At 41.9% G+C, this 22838-nt stretch overlaps 1 protein-coding gene across 1 annotated transcript; it reads left to right on the forward strand.

The window, feature by feature from the left end:
- Positions 1 to 93: 93 nt before the first annotated feature.
- On the forward strand, positions 94 to 15734 carry LOC308282453 (uncharacterized protein; the record flags this gene model as incomplete). Its single annotated transcript, XM_080722799.1, has 4 exons — positions 94 to 220; positions 6737 to 6885; positions 12666 to 12773; positions 15532 to 15734. Exons 2-4 carry the CDS (start codon positions 6765 to 6767, stop codon positions 15732 to 15734), a joined length of 432 nt encoding a protein of 143 aa, XP_080578925.1. The 5' UTR covers positions 94 to 220; positions 6737 to 6764.
- Positions 15735 to 22838: the final 7104 nt, after the last annotated feature.

Here is a 22838-nt window from a genome sequence, read left to right on the forward strand (position 1 = left end):
AGAGAGAGAGAGAGAGAGAGAGAGAGAGAGAGAGGGTAGAGCGAGGTAGACCTACAGCACATGGAGGAAGTTTAACATGCCTGTCATTCCACAGGTGAACAGGTTCCTCCACTGAGGCTGTGATGTCATCAGTGTGCTCCCTGCTTCTCACCGGAGACCAACCGACGGACGGACGGACGGACCGACGGACGGACCGACTGACGTACCGACGGAGCCACAGGTAAGAGGATCACTGCTTAAATGCTTTAATGTGTCCTCATTCTGACCTCCTGGACTACAGAGTCAGTCCAGGGGTGCCGCAAGATCATTTGATAATATTTGGAATTCATGGACACTTAATAAAGAATATTTAGTATCATTTTAAAAGTTATTTTCAGTCAGTTCTAACCATAATGGCTGTTATCTCAACATTTTCCTCGCAACATAATCACTAAAATATTGTCACTGTTGGGCAGAAACCTTGTATCTCCAAGTTTCAAATGTGTACGTCTTTTGGTAAAGCAAAGCCCTGCTTCATCATACAAGACTGTCGCACAAAACTAGTGAAAACCTGGCTGTTTTCACTAGTTTAATACATTTTATAGATGATAAATACAAAACGAACGGTTTTGAACATACAAGGTTTCCACCCGACAACAACAATATGCTATAAATATAAGTTGCTGGGAGTGAAAATTATAATGTAGGGGTGCCTCGGATTAAAAAAAATATTTATCCACAAGTTTCCTACGCCCCATAGTGCATTGCGCAAACGTCTGCATCGATCTTCCGCCGCCGATTTACAAGCTCACAACGAGCTTGTATGTCTGCTGTTAAACCCGGAAGTTTGGTCCTGATAGTCTCCAGTAAACTCCCGCGGAAACTTGTGGATAGGGTGCCCTGAGACAAAAAGGTTTGGGAACCCCTGGACTATGGTATCTCTACGCCACAAATGGCTTAACATCAGGGTTAAGTGTACAGCAGGTACACTGTGATTTAACTGGGCTGTTGTGGCCACAGAACAACATGCTGCATTCAGCCGTCTGTCACAGTCATCTTGTCTGTCATTACAGCCCGGCTATACTGGGCCTGGCAGGGCTGCCAACATGGGACAGTCAGAATTCAGGAGTTATTTTGGGGGTAGTTGTGGGGGGGGTGACCGCAGTTTTCCCGGTGAACCTGAGCGCAATGGTGGGGGCGGGGGAGTGTGGGGAACACACCATGACTATTGCTGATGATGGAGAGGTTATATAGCTTTATGAAATGAGAGGCACTCTTGCTGATTTAGTAAGAGACTCGTCGCCAATTGCAAGATATTTAAAAGTTATTTGGGGCCATGATGATAACCTCTTCTTCCCACTACTAGACTAATAAGGATTTATATTGTCTGTGTTATTATTTACAACCACAATTATTCACGTGTGGAAAGATCACGGTTCCACTAGTTTTAGGTTACTAGTAGGTTTGTGTAGGCTTAGAAGCCTTTTCAGAAGTTAATGTTATGTTTTTCATTTAATGATGTCCTTTATCCTCATCTAATCTTGTTCTAATGCACACAACTGTTTTCACCAGGTTTTAAGGTCTTATTTTAGTTGTTTCTCATAATAAGCTCGCTACTCTCCTTGCCCATCGGCCCCCACCGTTGCGCTCAGGTTCACCGGGAAAAGTGCGGTCGCGGTGGGGGGTGGAACTCTCCAAGTGGGGGTCTGGAGGTCCTCCCCCCGAAACATTTTAACAGAGTAGATTGATTCACTAGTGTTGGCAACTCCTATGATATGGCGGTGGGACATTTTCAAAAATTCAACACAAAAATATATTTTCAGACTCTGTATGTTCAGATTGATTGATTGAATTATTTCGATACTCAGAAATGTACAGACGCGCCCCTTGGCCTACTGGTCCAGACACAGACCACATAGGCTTTGTGTATCCTGCAGTGGTTCGCAGGTTCGATTCCCCCATCTCTCTCTCCCCCCTTTCCTGTCAGTCTACTGTCCTGTCCAGGCATGTGCCCACACAGACATCAAAGGGGGCTTGAGCCCCTGCCCTTTTATCCGTCTGTAAAAAGTGTCCTCTCCAGACCATGAATGCAGTTTTAACTATGATGAAAGAAATGCAAATGCCCCCCCCCCCCCCCCTCTCCATGCCTTACCTGAAGGCAGCATTCAAGAACTCTCCTGAACTTGAATGCAGCTTCTTATGTGTGTGAGCTAAGCTTGGAGGTCTGCTATTTTCAATATTTTCACCGAAAGGCCCCTTTGGTGTGGATAGTGCAGGTTTTTAAGGGAAACATGTATTATTATGGATATAAATAACTAAAGTGATTATCTACCAAATACATGGACATTGTATATTGACAAACCTGCACCTTGACATGAACCCAGAGATTACACACATTTATCCATAGACCAGTGTAGCTATATGGAAAGGAAAAGTAATTAAACCCCTCTTTTAATTTTTTTCTTCTTAAAAATACTAAATATAATGCACAAGTAGGTAGTATCGATACAATTGATTATTTGCACCACCGATTCGATATGATACAAAATCAAACAATACGATTTGATTTTACCTGTTTTCATTTCAATATACTTAGATTTATCGTTACACTCCTAGTATAGCAGATATATAGTATATAGCAGACTGTTCCTGGTCGCTTGTAGATCTGCTATTTTCACTATTTGGGGTTTGAGGCAAACGTCTAATCTCTCTTTTGGGTCTTGAGCTGAAAGGTTTGGGAATAGGGATGCAAATTATCGATTAATTCATCAATTGATAGTTGAAAACATTATCGATCGATTAACTGATTAATTGATAAGTGGCGTTTTTTAGGACTAAACGGAAAATTCTCGTCCGAAACCGAAAATGAATGAAGAAACATAATTGCCTTGATGTATATTGCATTAACGTGCGTCAACAAGCTTCAGCTGGACACAGACACACACACCTCCCCTTTGCAGTGCTCTAATTTCTCTCCAAAAGCCCTTTATAATAATATAATATGATGGAATATGATCAAGGATTGCTGTGATTATGTTAAGCTCTCATTTGATATCACTCACACCATACCTGTAACTTTCAATAGGCAAAAAGAAAAGATCAATTTTAATATTTTCTTTTAATGGAATAATTTATTTACAGAAATTGATCGATTTTAGATTAATCCCTAATTAATCCCTATTTGGGAACCAGTGCACAAGACATAGAGCAGTGAAGTCATGATGTCAGTCGCTCATCCCCCAGTTTGTGGAAGTAATTTCTCTGTGGAGAATAACATTGAGTCATCTTAAAGTCATCTCATTAAGCATTGCGGTCCAAAAATAAACAAACAGTGTCCTCAATATTATCGGGTTGGTGGCTCTGTATGGTTTATGATAGTCAGTCACTCATATTTGATAAAGCCTGTTTCTAGCGAAAATGTAACTAATTGGGCGACAGTAACATTAGCGTTTTCTCACCATCAGTTGATTCTTCATATCCATATGAGTCAAACCACTGAGATCATTTGTTTATAATTGGAACACAGTTCTTATATGACGCCATATGAAAAAGGTCTCTAGCTCTCTAGTCTCTGTCTCTCCGTTCTCAAGGGAGGAAAACATACTCTGATTTTTTAATTAGCTAAAAGTATCAATACTGCATTATTGAAATACTCTGTTACAAGTTAAAGTCCGGAATTCATTGATCTTGTAGATCGGCTATTTTCAAATGGTCTATACTATAGGTATAAAACAGGGCTAAAGGTACTATGTTTTATAATATTATAATTTACATCTGCAAAGTAACTAGTAGCTAATGCTTTCATATAATTGTAGATTTGTAGTGGAGTAAAAGTACATTATATGGATCCAAGATGTTGTATTGGAAATGAAAAAAAGAGAAAAAAGAAAACATAGCCTCGCCAAACGTTTGGCTCACCCGCTGCCTACGGAACCAGACTGGTGTCTCCTGCTCACACAGAGCAGAGGCTGTGGAACAGCAGTCTGACCACAGGACACTGTTCATATGTAACCATGTGTGACTGACTTCCTGTTTAGGTACAGTAAGTGTTACAGTAGTGTCATACCCTTGCTTTGTGTAACAGTTGCAAATACTTGGGGCACATCATTAACGATAAGATGGAAGATGATTCTGACATGCACAGACAGAGACGTATGTTGTATGTGCAAGCGAACATGTTAGTCAGGAAATTTTACTACTGCTCAGATGAGGTAAAGGTGAATTTGTTCAGAGCCTACTGTACTCAGCCCCCTTATGGGTGAACTATAAAAAAGAGAGCTTGCGCAAGCTTAAGGTAGCTTATAATGATGCACTCAGGATCCTCCTGAAGAGGCCTAGGGGTGGCAGTGCTAACCAGTTGTTTTGTGACTCAGGTCTCACCACCTTTCAGGCTCTCCTGAGAAACCTGATGTTTAGTTTTAAAAGTAGACTTGATGGGTCTCATAATGAGGTGATTAAGATGTTGATCAATCCTAAGTACAGCTCTGTAAGATATCAGTCTCATATGTGGAAACATTGGTACGAGTGTCTTTTATAGATGTTTTTATTTGTTTTTTAGATTTTCTTTAATGATTTTATATTGTATTGTAACTGTTTGTATGTCTACCTTTGGCTTCGGCTGTAATAAAGTTTGATTGTCTCTCTCATACATTACAGATACAAGCTGGGACACCTTCGTCCCACACAGACTAAAACTAAACGAGGACAATTAGTTCTGGACTGTAATGACATTAGGAAAGATTAGGAAAACAAAACACATTAAAAAACAATAACCACTTTGTGGCAGACATCAGTTTACCATGGAGGCATTCAGCAGGCGCTCCTAATCCACAGTGATTCACAGTAATCAAGCTAAACACAAGGTAATCCATCCTAGAGCATTAACGACTTGTGATTTTTGCAAGTCGACTCGACTCAGTAAAAAGTTGAGTTGAAGTCGACTTTATCGTTTGATGACGTCATCACATCACACACAACCCCCCAATTATTCTGGGGGGTCCCCAGATGATTAACTTAATGTGAAACATTGTTTTCTCACTCAACAGTAAACAAACCAACATAAAGTTTAAGTGTATAGAGGGTATCTGCACATTTATAAAGTGACAATTTAAGGACTTTTTAATTCCTCTAAAATGACAAATTAAACATTGCCCAAATTGTCAAATATATAGAGGCAGAAATTGTGAAAATAGCCGATCTACATGCTCACAACGCCTCACATCGCAAGGCGTTGTGAGCAGGTAGATCTGCTATTTTCACAATAGAACCATGTTATACCAAATGTAATGTAGCACTGTAATATTGGATCATTCCGTTCTTGACAATAAGCAATCCTACTGAATGCTGTACAGACGCACACATGGAGCAAGAATAATGATAGAAAACAATACAATGGATTTTTTTTTTCAGCTTCGACTTTCGACTTTCTCTGGTGGGAGTCAACTTGTGTAATGAAGTCGATTGAGTCGACTTGTCGACTTTTCCGTTAATGCCCTAGTGTACATTACAGACACATTCCATCCCATCCATAGAGACAGTGCAGTGCCTCAGTAATTATCAGTACATTATGCTATGTGTATACAGTATGTGTACGTCCTTATCTTGATATTCTTTCTGCTCTCTTTGACTTATTAATTCATTTAAATACTTTTTAATAGATTTATTTATTTGGTGCTCTCCCTCTCCCCTGCCCTAACCCGTCTACGACGCTTTGTGAGCTTGTAGATCTGCTATTATTTTCGGCACACAGTTAAGTATAATAATCAGGCATTACGACGGCATCGAGGCCATGCCGACATAAACTTTAATCGACTAAATCAACTGTCGATTCAGTCGACTGAAATCATATGATATTTAGTCAACTAAAACTAGACTAAAAGTTTAAAGACGTGATGACAGCCCCCGAAAACTAACATTATGAGACAGTAGGTCACATGGTCGTTCTTCAAACGCTCTGAAAACGGAGCGAGTGACTGCGTAGTATAATAAGTATAATTCGTCCGTCGTACGGGACCGCGCACAAAATAGACGATTTACAAGCTCACAATGCGTTGCGTCCGCGACGCGTTGTGAGCTTGTAGCACGGTTATTCTCTGTCACGACCACACACACACACACACACACACACACACACACACACACACACACACACACACACACACACGCAGAAGTTGTGTTGTGGGGAGAAGTCACTCATGCAGAACAGTCGACAGCGTCGCTCCGGTTGCTTAGACCAGGGGTTCCCAAACCCTTTTGGCTCAGGGCACCCCTATAAATATTTTATTTTATATATATATTTTATATATATTTTATTATATTTTATTTTATTTCATATAAATATTTTCTTCCATCCGAGGCACCCCTACATTATATTCATAATTTTCACTCCCAGAAGCTTATATTTATGCCGTATTTGAGCGATTATGTTGCGAGGAAAACATTGAAATAATAGCCATTTTCATTAGAACTGACTGAAAATAACTTTGTGTAAAATCACTAATCTTTGGCGGCTTGTTTGTTGAAAACATTTTTAGCTGTAAATGTGCCATGAAGTCATGAACTCTAAATGTTAGTTTAATTTTTTGTTCTCACAATTCTCACTGCAGTCAGCTCTCTCTGGTGACAGACAGTAGAGTACAGTAGAGGCGCTGTGTGACGTCATCAACAATATTTTTACATCATAACAGCTTCAGTATTTCTGCTGACTCAGTAAAACTATGAGGTGTCACTAAAGCTGCTTCTCTGTGTGTTCCCTCAGCGCTGCGCTGTGATTGGCTGAGCGGCTGATGATGCAGCCTCCATCCTACGACGAGGCCCGCCTCCACCCCCCCGCCTCGGCCCCTCCCCCCACCTACCATGTGACCCTCAGCTCCCCCTCCACCCCCCCACCCACCTATGGAGAAGCAGGTACCACTGTCTGTCTGTCTGTCTGTCTGTCTGTCTGTCTGTCTGTCTGTCTGTCTGTCTGTCTGTCTGTCCCGATCCCTCTTAGTGTTGTGCTAGTTACTGCAACTAGTTACCGTTCCTAGTTATGTTACTTCATTTCAAAAGTAATTCAGTTACTTTACTGATTACTTAGACCATACATGGGCAACTGGCGGGCTGGGGGCCACATGCGGCCCCCACCTTCACTTAATGCGGCCCTCAGGTTAATACCGGAATACTGATATATTATTGGTTTCAGCTGATATAATTACAAACATGCAAACATGACCCGCTTTAATTACTTTACTCTATATTAGTAGCTTAATGACTAGTATAGTAGTATTAAAATGTATTTTTTTATGTCCAATGTATTTGTATTTAGGTTCATAAAGTTAACATGAGTATATAACTAAATGTGTTTGAATTAAATCAAAATGTTACATTTCAGGATTCCAATTCAAAAATAACAAAAAATAATTTAGGATTTCAATTCAAAATAAGCAAAAATAGCCAATTTGAGCTTGCGTTAATCCCCAAAGAGATTGCGTTAATCCCCAAACCCCAACTGTGAGATGGAGAATAAATGGTAAATGGTGCATTTCTATAGCGTCTTTATCCAAGGCGCTTTACATAAGCCATGTTTCCATAAACCTATTCGAATTAGGGAAGCAAATGATCAGAAATACGCATTAAGACAAAGTGAATTTAGCCTGTTTCCATTTGCGGGTGTCATTGGAATTAGCGACGGTTGCATGAGTTGATCAGGCTGATTTTTTCAGACCAAACCTGAGCACTGCACGTCTGACTGCTGTGACTCGATCGCTGCACAGTGCACACTCATCCTGCAAGTTTCAGCGTCCTCTGGAAGGTGGCCGATCTGCAAGCTCACAGCATGGCGCGGAGACGCGGATGCGAGCTGCTGTGAGCTTGTAGATCGGCCACTTTTGGCACGCAACACCGTGTGATGAGGAAGGGTTAGCCACGGATGGCTTGACTCTGGGAGGTGAAAACGGGAGGAATTTACACACGGTCCGTGTCACTCCATGAGTAACAAACAACCGGTTTGTTGTGTGGGCTAACGCTATACAATGGACGTTAAGTGGCAGGGGAAAGTGTTAAATTGGAGGACGATATGGACCCAGAACGTCATAATCTATTTGCATTTATTGTCTGACCCGTTTCCATTCACAATGTGCATTTAGTTTATTCGATAAAGCCTCAAAATCCACCTCCTCCAAGCGGATAATTTTTTTTTGCGGATAATGAAAGTTTATTCGCATTTTGAAATGTTTCCATAAAAAGATTTTGCGAATAAGCCTTAATGCGCATTAAAGACGCTTTATGGAAACGCCACAATAGATACATTCACCCATTCACACACACATTCATTACATTCACCCATTCACACACACATTCATACAGCAATTTCAGAGGAAACCATGCTTGGCACCAACCTGCTCATCAGGAGCAGTTAGGAGCAAGGTTCAGAGTCTTGCTCAAGGACTCTTCCACACTAAAGCCCTTTGCACACTGGCGCGTTTATCCGCACGGATAAAACGGACAATTTAATTTTTTTAAAAGAAAACAATGATTCTCTACGACCTCATGCACACCGGATCCGAAATAGCCGTGCGACGAGTGGCTGCGGCCGTGTGTTTTTTTCTCGATCGAACCCAGTTCGATTTGTGCGTCTTGTCGCATGTGGTAAAAAACTCATCACTCCTTTTATGACTCCTTTTGGGATCCGCAGTGCCGATTCCGCACAGCCTTGCACACCAAATCCAATGTGTTTTATTCATGCAGCAAACGAAAAAACGAAAAAAAAAAAAACCGCAACTGTCCTGTGTGCAAAGGGCTTAACTGTGGGGGAGCCCGGGATCCAACTGGGAACCCTCCGTGTTCTAATGACGGTTTCTATACCCCTGAGCCACTGCTGCCCTGCCGAGCATGACTGATTTAAGCAGTCACACAGTAGCTGTCATTGTACTCAGAGCTATGGGTGTGGCTGTGCTCCTGTTGTTCATGAAGGTAAAGGATGCTGACAGGAGGAATCTGTCATCTGGACAGAACGAGGGCTGTCACAATTATTACACAATCGTCTAATACTCTAATTGCAATTATTATTTGACATAATCACAATTATTTTGCCATAATCGTTTACATGTGAACAATGTTTATATACAGTATGTTTAAACATTTAAAAAAATAGTGGAAATAGCAGATCTACAAGCTCACGATGCGACGCGTTGTGAGCTTGTAGATCGGCTATTTCCACTATCAATGTTCTTTTTTTTTTAAGTGTAAAGTTGTCAAATATGTCAGTAATTTCTTTATATATTTAAGTTATGTGTGATGATTGCCATGTGCAACTTCAACGCCTAAAAGCCAAACAGAAATGTAATCGTCGACGACAAAAACACAATTAAATCGTTGATCGCGGTTATTTGAGTCACAATGAATGGTCATGTAAAATGTCATAATGGTGACAGCCCTTGACAGAACACAACCATTTGCTGTGTTGTGTAAATGTTATGTCATTGTGTACTGTATGTACAGTATGATATGTGTAAATGTTATGTCATTGTGTACTGTATGTACAGTATGATATGTGTAAATGTTATGTCATTGTGTACTGTATGTACAGTATGTACAACAATGTACAGTAAAGGCGTGGCAGGCAGCTTGCAGCCGCTTGCAAATAACGTGTGTTCTGTTCTGTGATGATGAAACCCTGGCTGTCTGTCCTACCACTGAACCTCTGTTACACAGCGTTTGTTAGAATGAGTTCTCCTTAACGCTATGTCACTGATGATCCCTTGCGCCGCAGGAAACACTGCGCTAGGCTTGTCACGATACTGGATTTCTAACTTCGATACGATATTTTGAAAAATGTAGATACTCAATACCATTTTCGATACCACGCAACCATGGCGATTTTAGTGCAAAAATGTTTCTTTTTTGGAGCGGTGAAAGCGCTCCCAATGAACAGGTATGTCCGTGGGTATGTCTGTGGCTGGCTGGGTGGCTGGCTGGGTGGCTGGCTGGCCGTGTCCGTAGCCTGGCAATACCTTGAGTGGCCACACACAAAACACTAGTTAAAGGAGGGGCGCTGTTTTGTGCAGGCCAGGCACACTCACCACTCACTCACAGGCACAGTTTACACTCACTCACTCACTCACATAGGGTACAGCTGCTCAAATTCACCGCTCCACTTCGAACCGAGGTTTGATTTTATTTAAAGAAAAATACAGAACTTCTTGAGGTAGATGGTAGTGCACTTTTTAAAGGCCTGCCTTTGATGTTTTCACATTCTAAGTACAAACAGGCCTTTAAAATAACTAGGAATAAGTCAAAGTAGGAAGGATACACATAAAATTAATGTTGGTGTAAACCAACGAGAGAGGTAAAAACTGAGTATACTATCGATATTATAGATACTATTGAAAATCGATACTAGTCATATTGAAAATCGATACTATATTCAAAATCGATACTTTTCGATAAATCGATATTTTTGACAACACTACACTGCACACCTCTCGTCTGTTGTGAAAATAACAAACACACTTTCTTTACTTACTGATTGATTGATTGATTGATTGATTGATTGATTGAAGACTTTATTAGAAGTTTGCATAGAAAAAGGTACAGTTTCATGACGGTACAGTTCACAGGTACAAGGTCTACTAAAAGGAGATCCTAGAAAAGACTAAGCTTATTTCCATAATAAACCATTGAAGTATCTCATATAACATTGAATGACAGACGGATAGAACACAGTACTATGCAGTAGATATATAGTCAAAAAGGGGAAAACAATTAAAAAAAAAAAAAAAAAAAAACATACAGTAGGTAAATACAAAGAAGGGTCAGGGGAGGGTAGGGCTGGGCTGTTTGTTTTTACCAGTTGCAAACGACTGCTGCCTGTAACTAAGTGGTTTTTCAGGGCGATTTTAAAGGATGCTAGGAAACCACACTACTACCCACCAAAACAAAGAGTGTTTTATGGAGTTGAAAGCCTACTTTCCTTAGTGGCAACACTCTGAGCCCCACCTCACCTCTAAATTACACTTTATGGACAGATCAAGAAAACATTTCACCGGAAGGTGAGAATCTGCTCAATGGACATTTTCTATTGACCAGATCTGTAGAGGGCGCTGTGGAGTAGCTAAAACATCCGGTGAAATGTTTTCTTTTCTGTCCATTAAGTGTATTTTAGACGTGAGGTGGGGGCTCAGAGTGTTAAGGAGAACTAATGCTAAGGACCAGAGTTAAACAGAACCTTGTCACACCAATCATTTGAACTCTTTAGCAGGTGACATCATTATGTTCTGTTTATCTGTGTAGCAGGTGATATGTATGTATGTCAAAATGTCAACTTCCTATTGATTTGTTTGCCATGTGTTATTAGGAAAACCCGGACTGGATCTGTGGATCTTCAAATAGTAAAATCAGGAGGTTGACAGAAAAAATAAAAAAAAAACAGTACTGGGTTTGTTGACAAATACCATACATGGTGCAGTAGCGACCCCAAGTGGATTCAAATGGAACTTCAAACAGCTGAAACAGTAGTCAGTGTGGTGTTGATGTTGTGTCTCATGTTGGTCCTTCACAGTTCAACGAATTACAAAGGCAGCTGAAAGTGAGACTTAAACAATATTATAAGCTAGGTAATGGGACACTTTATTCTGTATAATTAATAATTATTCAAACATCATTAGAGCTGTAGCTATTTAACAACTTGCAGGTCTCTGTATCTGTGTTGGTCCTCTCCATTGTTCCCTCCTTGTCTTTGCTGAAAATATCTGATCTGCAAGCCTCCACGGAGCGCTGTGAGCTTGACGATCTGCTATATTCACTGAATGTGACCTCCCCCAGATTACTGGATTGATCTGATCTCACAATGAAAGGCACACTGACTGCAGATTGATTTGATCTCACTATTTTAGATAGTCACTAGAGAAAAGAAAAGATGAGTGAGTGTTGAAATGTTTTCATTTACTTCTTTCTATCATTTTAGTGATTTTAACTATTTTGATATGCATGCATGCCATGCATAAATAAATATCTCTTTTTAGACACAATAAGCCCATTCCCAAGATGCACTGCAATATTTCATGGTCAGATGTGACTTATGGGGGCTGGTGGAAATAGTAATATAGAAATTGAGGGCTTATTGTGTCTAAAAATACATATTTATCCACTTGTACGCATGCTCCCACCCACTGAAAACAAAATACAAAAATGGCTAAAACAATAGAAAGCAGTAAATGAAACATTTTAACACTCATCTTTTCTTTTCTCTATTTACAATCTAAAATATGAACTGAGATCACATACTTTCTATTCCCTTTCAATTGTATATACACCAATAAGACGCCTCAGGGCGACAAGCGCCCGGCAGGGCGAGGTCGCCTGTCAGTTAGTCATTATGTGAAAGTCCTATGACATCTGACATCATACATACATACAATCCCTTTTATGCCCATACATGGAGATCCCTGTATGTAGAACCAGCCACACAGATATGGGCTGCCTTGGCCATCTGTCTTGGCCATATACGGATTCTGTTGTTTTGATTGTACTGTTTCAGTTTTGCTTGGCATTGGTAACATATGTTTTCGTGTGTGTGTGTGTGTGTGTGTGTGTGTGTGTGTGTGTGTGTGTGTGTGTGTGTGTGTGTGTGTGTGTGTGTGTGTGTGTGTGTGTGTGTGTGTGTGTGTGTGTGTGTGTCTGTGTCTGCGTGCGTGCGTGCTCCACAGTTACCATGCCAACGGACCCTTACCCGGTCCTGACTCCGCCCACGATGCCTGTTCCTGTGATCACGCCCCCTCAGTGGAGTCAGAACATCGTCCACCAATCAACACACAGTACGTAGGAAATGAACCAATCAACACACAGTATGTAGGAAATGAACCAATCAACACACAGTATGTAGGAAATGCTCATTAACAGATGACTGGATTTTCTCTCAAACGTTGAATTAAATGCAAACACTGTGCTCATTTAAATCTCCATAATTATTTCAATATATATACCGGTATATATTTCCCATAAATGTATGCTCTACTTCATCATATTAGTGTTACACAAAAATAGCAAATCTACAAACTCCTAGATAAGTCTTTAATCTGGATTTTAAAATGTCCAGGGAAGATGCATCTCAACACTCGTGAGCAGGGTGTTGCACATGTTCTGTGCAGCGACCCAGAAAGCACCATCATCTTTTTAGGTTTAGGTTTGTGGTGCGGGACCTTTAAACGCATCTGGTCAGCTGATCTGAGTGGCCTGGTGGAATCAGGGGGTTCAGTTAGGTTGGTTATGTAGGGCGGCGCAAGACTGTGTAGAGCTTTATAGACAAACAGAAGGATTTTAAAATGGATTCTGAATTTGACTGGCAGCCAATGGAGGGAGGATTAAACGGTGGTGATGTGATCCCACCTACGGGTGCCTGTCAGGAGCCTGGCAGTGGTGTTTTGAACCAGTTGTAATCTAGTAGTCTACTTGCCAGCCCATAGAGCCCCACTGTGAACCCGGACATATTGAGTACACCAAGGTTTTATGTTAGAAATGTTGAGTATGGGTCCCCAGCATGTAGAAACGGCCGGATGCTAACTTGCATGTGTTGAGCAATTTTCATAATTTGCATAATTAGCTTTAATTAGCATAATCACCTATATGGATATGGATTTCAAAAACTGATTGGATGATTTGAACAAAATTGGAGTGGTTTTGGGGGTTATTGAGGACATTTTCTAAATTCAAAACGGCCGTTTTAAACCGGAAATGACCATATACCAACTTAAATTGGCATGATTTTGATACGTTTTTGTTGATTTTGATTATGAATTAAATTATAAATGTGGTTATGTATATGCTTATACATTATCTGCATTCCAAAAGCTAAATTTAGACAATCCACACTAATTATTAGAACAATGACTGCCACAATAGCCTATCAAAAATAGTCACTTCATCATTTGGAAAATCAACACAAAAGTTTCAAAATCATCCCAATTTAAGTTGGTATATGGCCATTTCCGGTTTAAAACAGCCATTTTGAATTTAGAAAATGTCAGAAATGGATTCAGCATCCTCAATAACCCCCAAAACCACTCCAATATTGTTCAAATCAGCCAGTCAGTTTTTTGACATATTATCCATTATTATAGGTGATTATGATAATTAAAGCTAATTATGCAAATTATGAAAATTGCTCAACATATGCAAGTTAGCATCCGGCAGTTTCTAAATGCTGGGGACCCATACTCAACATTTATCATTTCACATTCTGGCAAGTGGACTATAGGGAGGGAAGCGCTAGCAACACCTGAGTAGAGGGAGTTGCAGTAGTCAAGTCTTGATGATATAAGGGCATGGATGACTTTCTCCAGATCAGACCTGGAGAGAAAGGGTTTGAGGTTGGCGATCTGCCTGAGTTGAAAAAAGTTTCCTTTCACAACAGCATTTATAGACTTGAGGGAGGACCCAGGTCACCCCGAACGTGGGGTTTGCAGGTGAGTGGTCCAAGGGAGGTGGCAATGGTGACAGTTTTGTGAGCGGGGGGCCGTAAAGGATGACTTCTGTTTTATTGTCGTTAAGGGTGAGAAAGTTGTTTGACATCCAGGATTTAATATGGGATCAGGCATCTGTTTATAATGGACAGGACAGAATCCTCCTTGGCTGGGTGTGAGGGGATGATGTCCACTGAGCAGGCTGTGGGTTTCATGAGGGAGACAGTGGTCAAACAGGCAGGAGAAGGATGGTGGCTTGAAGTGGCATAGAGTGGCAGTTGGCATGGGAAGGGTGAGATGGTTGCTGGGGGTGGGTGGAAGGTTTGACCTTGTCCATGAAGAACAAGAGGAAGACTTCACAGGTGGTGTGGGAGACATCCAGGTTTGCATTTATTTACTGTAGGGGTGAGAATGAGATTTATGGTGTCGATTACAAACTTTGTTCTCTGTTAGTTTTTTGTGATGAGGTTTGAGTAGAGTTGTGGGTTCTTGCAGCAGTGACTGTGGTTTGATTGCAAAAGTTACTATCAAAACCTCCACCGGCTGTCAGTCTATCAGTCTGTCCGTCACGTCACACTTTTGCCCTACTCATATCTCTGCCACCGTTGCCCCGATCCACGCCAAACTACTGCACACACACTCCTTGGCTGACAAAGTGCCAAACCAAATCTCTACAGTCATGTCATCAACATGGATCTGTCCCATTTCCCATATTCCCTCCTGATTGGCTACCATTGCCTTCTAAAGTTTGTGTATGCGACCTGACGGTTGCTGATCTCCCGATTAGGGAGTCTTACTGGTGGTAACTTCAAACTCCATTTTAACCATGACTCACACTAATATGTGAGGGGGTCGTGGTTTTTCAATTAGTAGTAGTTGAAAAGAAAATTGAAAAAAACAGAGCCCCCTGTGACGCACTGTGAGCTTGTAGATCGTCTTTATTTTCAGATGGGAGTCTGCGGCCAAATTCGTAAATAATTATTCATATTTCAGGGTCCTTGCATGAAAATATAATGTTGTTGTTTAATTGTGTTTTGTGTGTGTGTGTGTGTGTGTGTGTGTGTGTGTGTGTGTGTGTGTGTGTGTGTGCGTGCCTCTGTGTGTGTGCGTGCAGTCAGTGTGTCGTCGGGCAGACCCCCGGGCCAGACGGTGCTGGCCCCCCCCTCCCCCTCCCAGACGGTGTACAGCCTGGCGTTAGGAGAACACCCTACGGTCATCCAGTGTCCCTTCTGTCACCACAACGTCACCACGGAGGTTCAGTACAAGCCTGGACGAGCTGCATGGTGCACCTGCTTTATCTTTGTTATGCTGGGGTGAGCGAGCACGCACACACACACACACACAAACTAGAGCATTCACCAAATATTCGAATATTCGAATATCAAAGTCACTATTCGACGTTGTTCACCAAAGTCAAATATTTGCTTATTTTGTATTTTGTTATAGTTTTCTCTTTAAAAAAAATATAGTTTATAAAGCTTGGCTAAATAGGAAGTCATAAGAATGAGTTGTCAATGCCCCTGGTGGATGAATTTGTTAATGCTCTGTACCAGGGCTTCTCAAACCTTTTTAGGCGATGACCCCCAAAATAAACATATTTGAACTGGGGACCCCCACCCTGACAAGCACTTGGAATTGTAGGTATTACATTTAATGGGACTCGGTTCCACAGATAATAATAGCAGATCTACAGCAGATCTACATGCTCACAACAACTATATGACGACCCCTGTGCTCTAGACCCATTGCTGACATGCGTGTCTAGCATAAAATGCTGGATGAGTGAGAACTTTCTCAAGCTAAATGAGGACAAGACAGAAGTTCTCATAATTGGTTCTACTGCCCAAAGAGAATCAATAATAAGTAGACTTGGTAACCTGGCTAAAGAAAGTAACACCTCTGTAAAGAACCTGGGGGTGATCATTGATGCTGAATTAAATTTTAATACACACATTAATCATGTCACGAAGATTGCCTTCTTTCACCTTAGAAATATTGCACGAATTAGAGCTTATCTGTCGCTGAACGATGCAAAAACGCTGATCCACGCTTTCGTTTTCTCTCGGCTGGATTACTGCAACGCACGTCTCTCTGGTCTGCCAAAGAAAACAACTGACAGACTACAACTTGTTCAAAATGCGGCAGCCAGAGTTTTAACTAAAACTAAGATAAGAGAACATATTACTCCAGTCTTAGCGTCGCTACACTGGCTCCCGGTTGTTTTTAGGATTGATTTTAAAATACTTTTACTTGTTTATAAAGCTCTAAATGGTCTGGCACCTTCGTACCTCTATGACTGCCTGCATAGATATGTTCCAACCCGCCCACTCAGGTCCTCTAGTGCAGACCTACTTGAGGCGCCAACAATGAAATATAAAAAATATGGTGAAGCAGCTTTCTGCTTCTACGGACCGACAGCTTGGAATAAACTCCCACTACACCTAAGACAGGCAGCCTCTGTGGATAGCTTTAAAGCACAGCTCAAGACCTATTTCTTTACTCTTGCTTTTAGCTAAATTTTTAAATCCCTGTGCTGCTAATTGACGTCCGCACTGTTCTGAAATTGTTATTTCTCTGCTTAATTGTAATAATTTTAATTATTTCTTTTTATTCTGTATTTTTTATTTTATTTTACTGTTTCTCTGTTAAGCACTTGTGCTTCATTGTCTGCTCTGTAAAGCGCTTTGAGCTGCATTTCATGTCATGAAAGGTGCTATACAAATAAAGTTTTATTATTATTATTATTATTAACTCACAACGCGAGGCGTTGTGAGCATGTAGATCTGCTATTTTCACAATGTTCGCCTCTTGCTTACTTAATATTTGACAGTTTAGCCAGTCCTGTCAAATATTCGACTATTTGAATACTTTATGAATGCCCTAACACTAAGATTGAGAGTCCTAAGATTGAGAGTCCTACTATTTGTCATATTTATTGCGGTATGGGAGATGACTGGCACTAACGCAATTTATTACCCGGCTTAGTTGAATGCTTGATTCTGATTGGTCAAGCACTGAAATCAGCGGTGAATTATAGGTGAATAATGACCGCTCCGCTCTATAACGGACCAATGTCTCATCAAAGGCTCAGAACACCTGCTGCATTCAGGCTGCACTGCGTGGGTTTAGTGCCGTATCCAACATGTCAGCCATGTAAACAAACACACAGCGACATTTACAACTAAACGTTGCTCTCAAGAATGTTTTTAGAAACATTTGAGGCGAGAAATAAATGACACAGGATCAGAAAATGGATTCAATTTGGTCAGCACTTCATTGTTTTCCAGGGCGACGTGTTGCGCTGGGGGGGGGGGGGGGGGGGGGGGGGGGGGGGCGCCCAGCGCAACACTTGTGGAATACTTCCAGACGTTTGTAAACATGGAAATACTTTGTTTTGTTTTTAGTTTTGAGTCAAATTATTAATTGTATTGAGTAGCCGGGTAATAAGCGGGATAACATCTCACTCAGCTGTGATTATGGAGTGATAGGAGACCTTCAGGTTGATATCGCGTTGGTGGCATATCAACCTGTCGGTCTCCTATTAAAGCAATAAGCCACAAGAGGCGAGTGGTTACCGGGATAATATACACCGGCTGAGAGGCGTTGGGAAACACGAGGTGTCAGCCACTTTTCGTCTTTACAACCCCCGCCCGGAGCCATTCAGTCACTGTCCTATGCATGCGGGCGGTGCTTAGAAGCACCCGCACGGCAGGATTTGAGAGAAAATCAAACACTCGCTTCTCTAGTTCAGCCTCACGGCACAGTGGAAAGAAATAACGCACCTGGCTTTGATATAAACTGATTCAAGGTGGTGGTTATAGTCTCATATACCACAGCAACCAGCCAATTAGAATCAAGGAATGGAACTAGCCGTTTTAGAATACTCAATAATCACCGCTGAGTGAGATGTTATCCCTTACGTGTGGAAGATCTGCACCAGACGTACCTCAATGCCCCACAGCCCAGCAGTCTGGCAGGGAAAAAATACAAGGCCTCAAAGTACCACGAAGTCTCCCTGATTGAGCCTCCTTCCAAACATTTTTTTTTTGCCCCTTTTATATATTTATATATATATATATATATATATATATATATATATATACAAAATATATTGTTATTGTTTTAAAATGCCACATTTCTAATAACTGAACACAAATGTGTCCTTTAAAGGAAAATTGTAAGAACAATCTTGGAATATAGATTGTGCTCAAGCATACAGTACACACCAGTTCAATGTTTGATTTGTTGAAGTATTTATTGTCAGTTTGCGTAGGGAAAGGTACAGTTTCATGACAGTACAGTTCACTGGTACAAGGTCAACTAAAAGATAATGATAATGAATTTATTTGTATAGCACATTTCTAGACATAGTCACTAGTAAGACACCTCAGGGTGCCTGAGATGCATACGTAGTAGGTAGGCTATCCTCTAAAATGTGGTTACTCTGGGCATGGTTTGGATGACAATATAGTCTTTGCAACAGAAAGTAATTATTAAAAACAATAGCAATTAAAAAAGAATAGATTTAATATTAGATTCTTATTCTCATTTTTTTTTATTCTAACCACTAATTACAATTAATTGTAGCTATTTCATGAAGGGTTTTACTTGATTATTAGAACTATATCATTTTTTGCTTGATAACTGGTAATTTTAGGTTGTTTTTTATCGTCTGCGGAATCAAGAATTGTTCTCCGCAGAATTCCGCAGAATCAGGATTGTTCTCCGCGGAATCAAGACTTTTTCTCTGTGGATTTCTGGGGGGACTTCCTGGGTTAACTCTGCTGACATCACCAGTGACATCACCAGGAATGCTGGTCCCTCATTGGCTGTTAATGATGAGACACCGACAGTGACATACATACATGCATTCCCAGAATCCCAGCCGTTTCAGGGTTACGGTCTTCAAAAAACCCAGTCACACATACATACCTAGTCCATTACAGTACTTGCACGCTTTGCTTGCGCAAGTAAGGGTCGATTCACACTCTTATAAGGAGCCTAACTTATTTCGGTTCGGCACTGTCCAGACCCAAATATGGGTCGCCGTCCCCGGTTCGGGAGAGCATCAACCGACTAAACTCGGCTCCTCGGTGCTGCCGAAATGTTGTGACCTCTCTAGGTCGTCCTCAGACGAGCCTTCCATCGTTGCTGCTGACCTGCTGACTTAATTTAGGTGCTCAGCGGTGTCTTCTCATTCATTCAGCCCGGCTTCAAGTTCATATTCTTGGCTGTGAAGCCAAGGAAACAGCGGTCGTTTGGGAGGGAGACACGCCGACGACTTCCAAATGCTTGTGTGGCCGTGTATTGAGCGGCGCAGAGCGGATACATTGTTAGCTGGCTCTCGCTCTGGCTGGAGACGAGAGTGATGGACTGACACACACACACACACACACACACACACACACACACACACACACACACACACACACACAGCTTTGCTGCGTGTATCGCTAGTCGCCGACCGTTTTAAAGAGAAAAGAAGAGCTTAAACACAACTTTGCTAGTGTTCCGTGTTGATTGGTTTTCCACGACGAGTTGTGACTGTGTGATGACATGCATGCAGCAAAAGAGGCGGACGCGGCACGTCTATAATGTGAGCTTGTAGATTAAATGTTTTTGACAGAGCTCGAGCGTTTGTGAGAGTGAGTGAGAGAGAGAGAGAGAAGAGACCCCGTCACTGGTGCTGCTGCCTGCTGGAGCTGCTACTCACTGGACCTCCAGTCATTCAGCGTGCAGCGCGAGGGCCAGTCAGATATGTATCCGCCCTGCAACGCTCATGTATCGGCCACAAACGTTGTCATGTCATGGACCTCCAATATGTACAAGCGACTTCGGCACTAGCCGTTAAGAAAGTGTGAATGGACTCCCCCCGAAATTAAATAATTTTGGGTCGGGGGAGCCCTCCCGAACCGAAATTAATTACAGGTAGGCTCATTATTAGAGTGTGAATTGACCCTAATACTCAGTTATTCTTGTACTGTTTTACTGTTTATGTTGACATAAATCAATATTGTGTGCTTGTGTGTTTTCTCTCTGTGTGTGTGTGTGTGTGTGTGTGTGTGTGTGTGTGTGTGTGTGTGTGTGTGTGTGTGTGTGTGTGTGTGTGTGTGTGTGTGTGTGTGTGTGTGTGTGTGTGTGTGTGTGTGTGTGTGTGTGTGTGTGTGTGTGTGTGCAGGTTCATCTGTGGTTGCTGTCTGATTCCGTTCTGCGCCCACGGAATGCAAGACGTCCATCACTCCTGTCCACAGTGCCACAAACACCTGTCTATACACACCAGATAATATACACACACACGCACGCACGCACGCACGCACGCACGCACGCACGCACGCACGCACGCACGCACGCACACACACACACACACACACACACACACACACACACACACACACCTGGTGCTCTTAGTATTTTTCTATTAGTTTTGGGTGTTTCTACCTGTGGAACTGACAGTGGGTGTGTAATATAATATAATATAATACTATACAGCCTAATATATACAGTATACTGTTTATACCAGATTTTATACAGTTTCATATGTTTATGATGTGTCCACTGCCTGTCGGGACGCGACCGCCTCTTACTGTAATGATACACATTACATTGTACTGACCTTCATAACAGCACTGAGCTTATTTACCTTCATAACATCTTGTTTTTCCAAACATGTCAGAGTGATGTTTCTCTGTTCACATGTGACACATTATTTTAGACGTGTAAGAACAGAACTACTGCTTTCAAGTGTCCTGACAGGAAGTAGGCGGAGTCCAAAGTTACATGTGTAGTCCTTGGACTCAACATGTGGGTCGGGATCCCCAGGGGGTCCCCAGATGACTGGCTTAATGTGCAACATTGTTTTTCTAACTCAACAACAGTAACCCATATACAGTATAAGTGTATACTGCACCCAGTTCAAATTGGATTTTGAACTGGAGGGGGGCTGAAAATGTTGAGAACCACTTCACTTACTCTAGTCTAGTCTCTAGCTTACCAGAACCCCCTGTAGACACTTTTCAGCAGTAGTTCTGTTCAGCGTATGTGAGAGATGAGTCTGGCACGTTTGAGAACCACTTGCCTTATGGCGGGGTCTCCTAGGCCACCAAGGAGGAACCTCTGAATGTCACCAAACCAATCCTAACTGTCTTCCTGCTGCTTCCACTGCAGTCTGAGTTCAGCGCTCGTTTTGGTTCCCTGAACGTCCAGGTGTGTTTAAATAACTTGACATTGAGGCAGACGTGCTGCCTCAGTGTCACACACCTCAAGTCGTACCTTGAGGTTTGTGAAGCTCGCCCAGAGTGAGCCGCTGTAGTTCCTGCCATGTTGGAACGCGCTGACGAACGCAACTAAAAGTCGAGTCCTCCGCAGCTCCGACCGCGAGTGGTGGCATTTATTGCTAAATTGCGTATTCATATGGCTCGACAATTCCTTTTTTAATTTCATTTTTCCTTTTCATCCCACGATTTTACAACCTATCTTTCACCCAGTGCCAATTATCTAATCCTGGGCTCTGCTCTCCCTCTGCCAACCTGGGGAGAGCAACGCACTGACCTCATGCTTCCTTCTATGCATGAGGAGTCCAAGTTTTCCCGGTTGGACGTAGCGCGTGGAAGGAACATGTTATTCCCACCAGTTCCTTTCCCCTCCATCAGGCACCCCGGCTGGCCAGGGGGAGGCAGTATAGAGACCAGGATTACTGCATGTTTTTTGTGAGGGTATCAACCCTAGGAGACACGGGGAGAACATGCAAACGCCACACAGACAATTCCTTTTTTTTATGTATATCTTTTTTTACATATGACTTTCATAATGGTGTAAATGTCTCTGAAGAGTTTGGTCTCTGCTGTAACGAGAAAAATCCTCCCTCCTCACTGGAAAAGGACTTTTTCACCTCCACCACTTTGTCAGACTGCTTTAAGAAAAGCACTCCTCCCAAATCCCCCTTTAACACTTCTGCTGCCTTTGACAGTCCTCACCGTCATTTAAAGGGTTAATATCATGGTGCCGTTGACGACGCTCACTGTCAATCTTACTGTAAATACAGTAAATATATTATGACTTACTATACGGCTCCGTGGTCCACTGTGCATCGGTAAATCCCGCGACTTGTTTACAACGCATGTTGGGCGTGCACAAAAAAAAACGTCCTCCATAGCAAATCCATTGAGAGGCCCATAAAGAGACTTCATTTACTCAAAAAGAGACATTTTGATCCCAATGCTGGCATGTTTACAGTACAAACAGCACTCGGCTGGGCGCGGCCATGACACTTTTCTGGGCCCACACTGTCATGTGACTAGATGACGTAAACGTGGAAGTAAAGTGATAATCCATCTGCGCAAAAACAACCCCGCCCAGCCCTTCAAAATAATAGCTGCGGCCTACGGAGGAAGTGGCGAGGCACCAAGCATCCCTTCAAAGTAA

This window comes from Nannobrachium achirus, assembly GCF_963921795.1.
Source record: "Nannobrachium achirus genome assembly, chromosome: 3".
Taxonomy (NCBI): Eukaryota; Metazoa; Chordata; class Actinopteri; order Myctophiformes; family Myctophidae; genus Nannobrachium; species Nannobrachium achirus.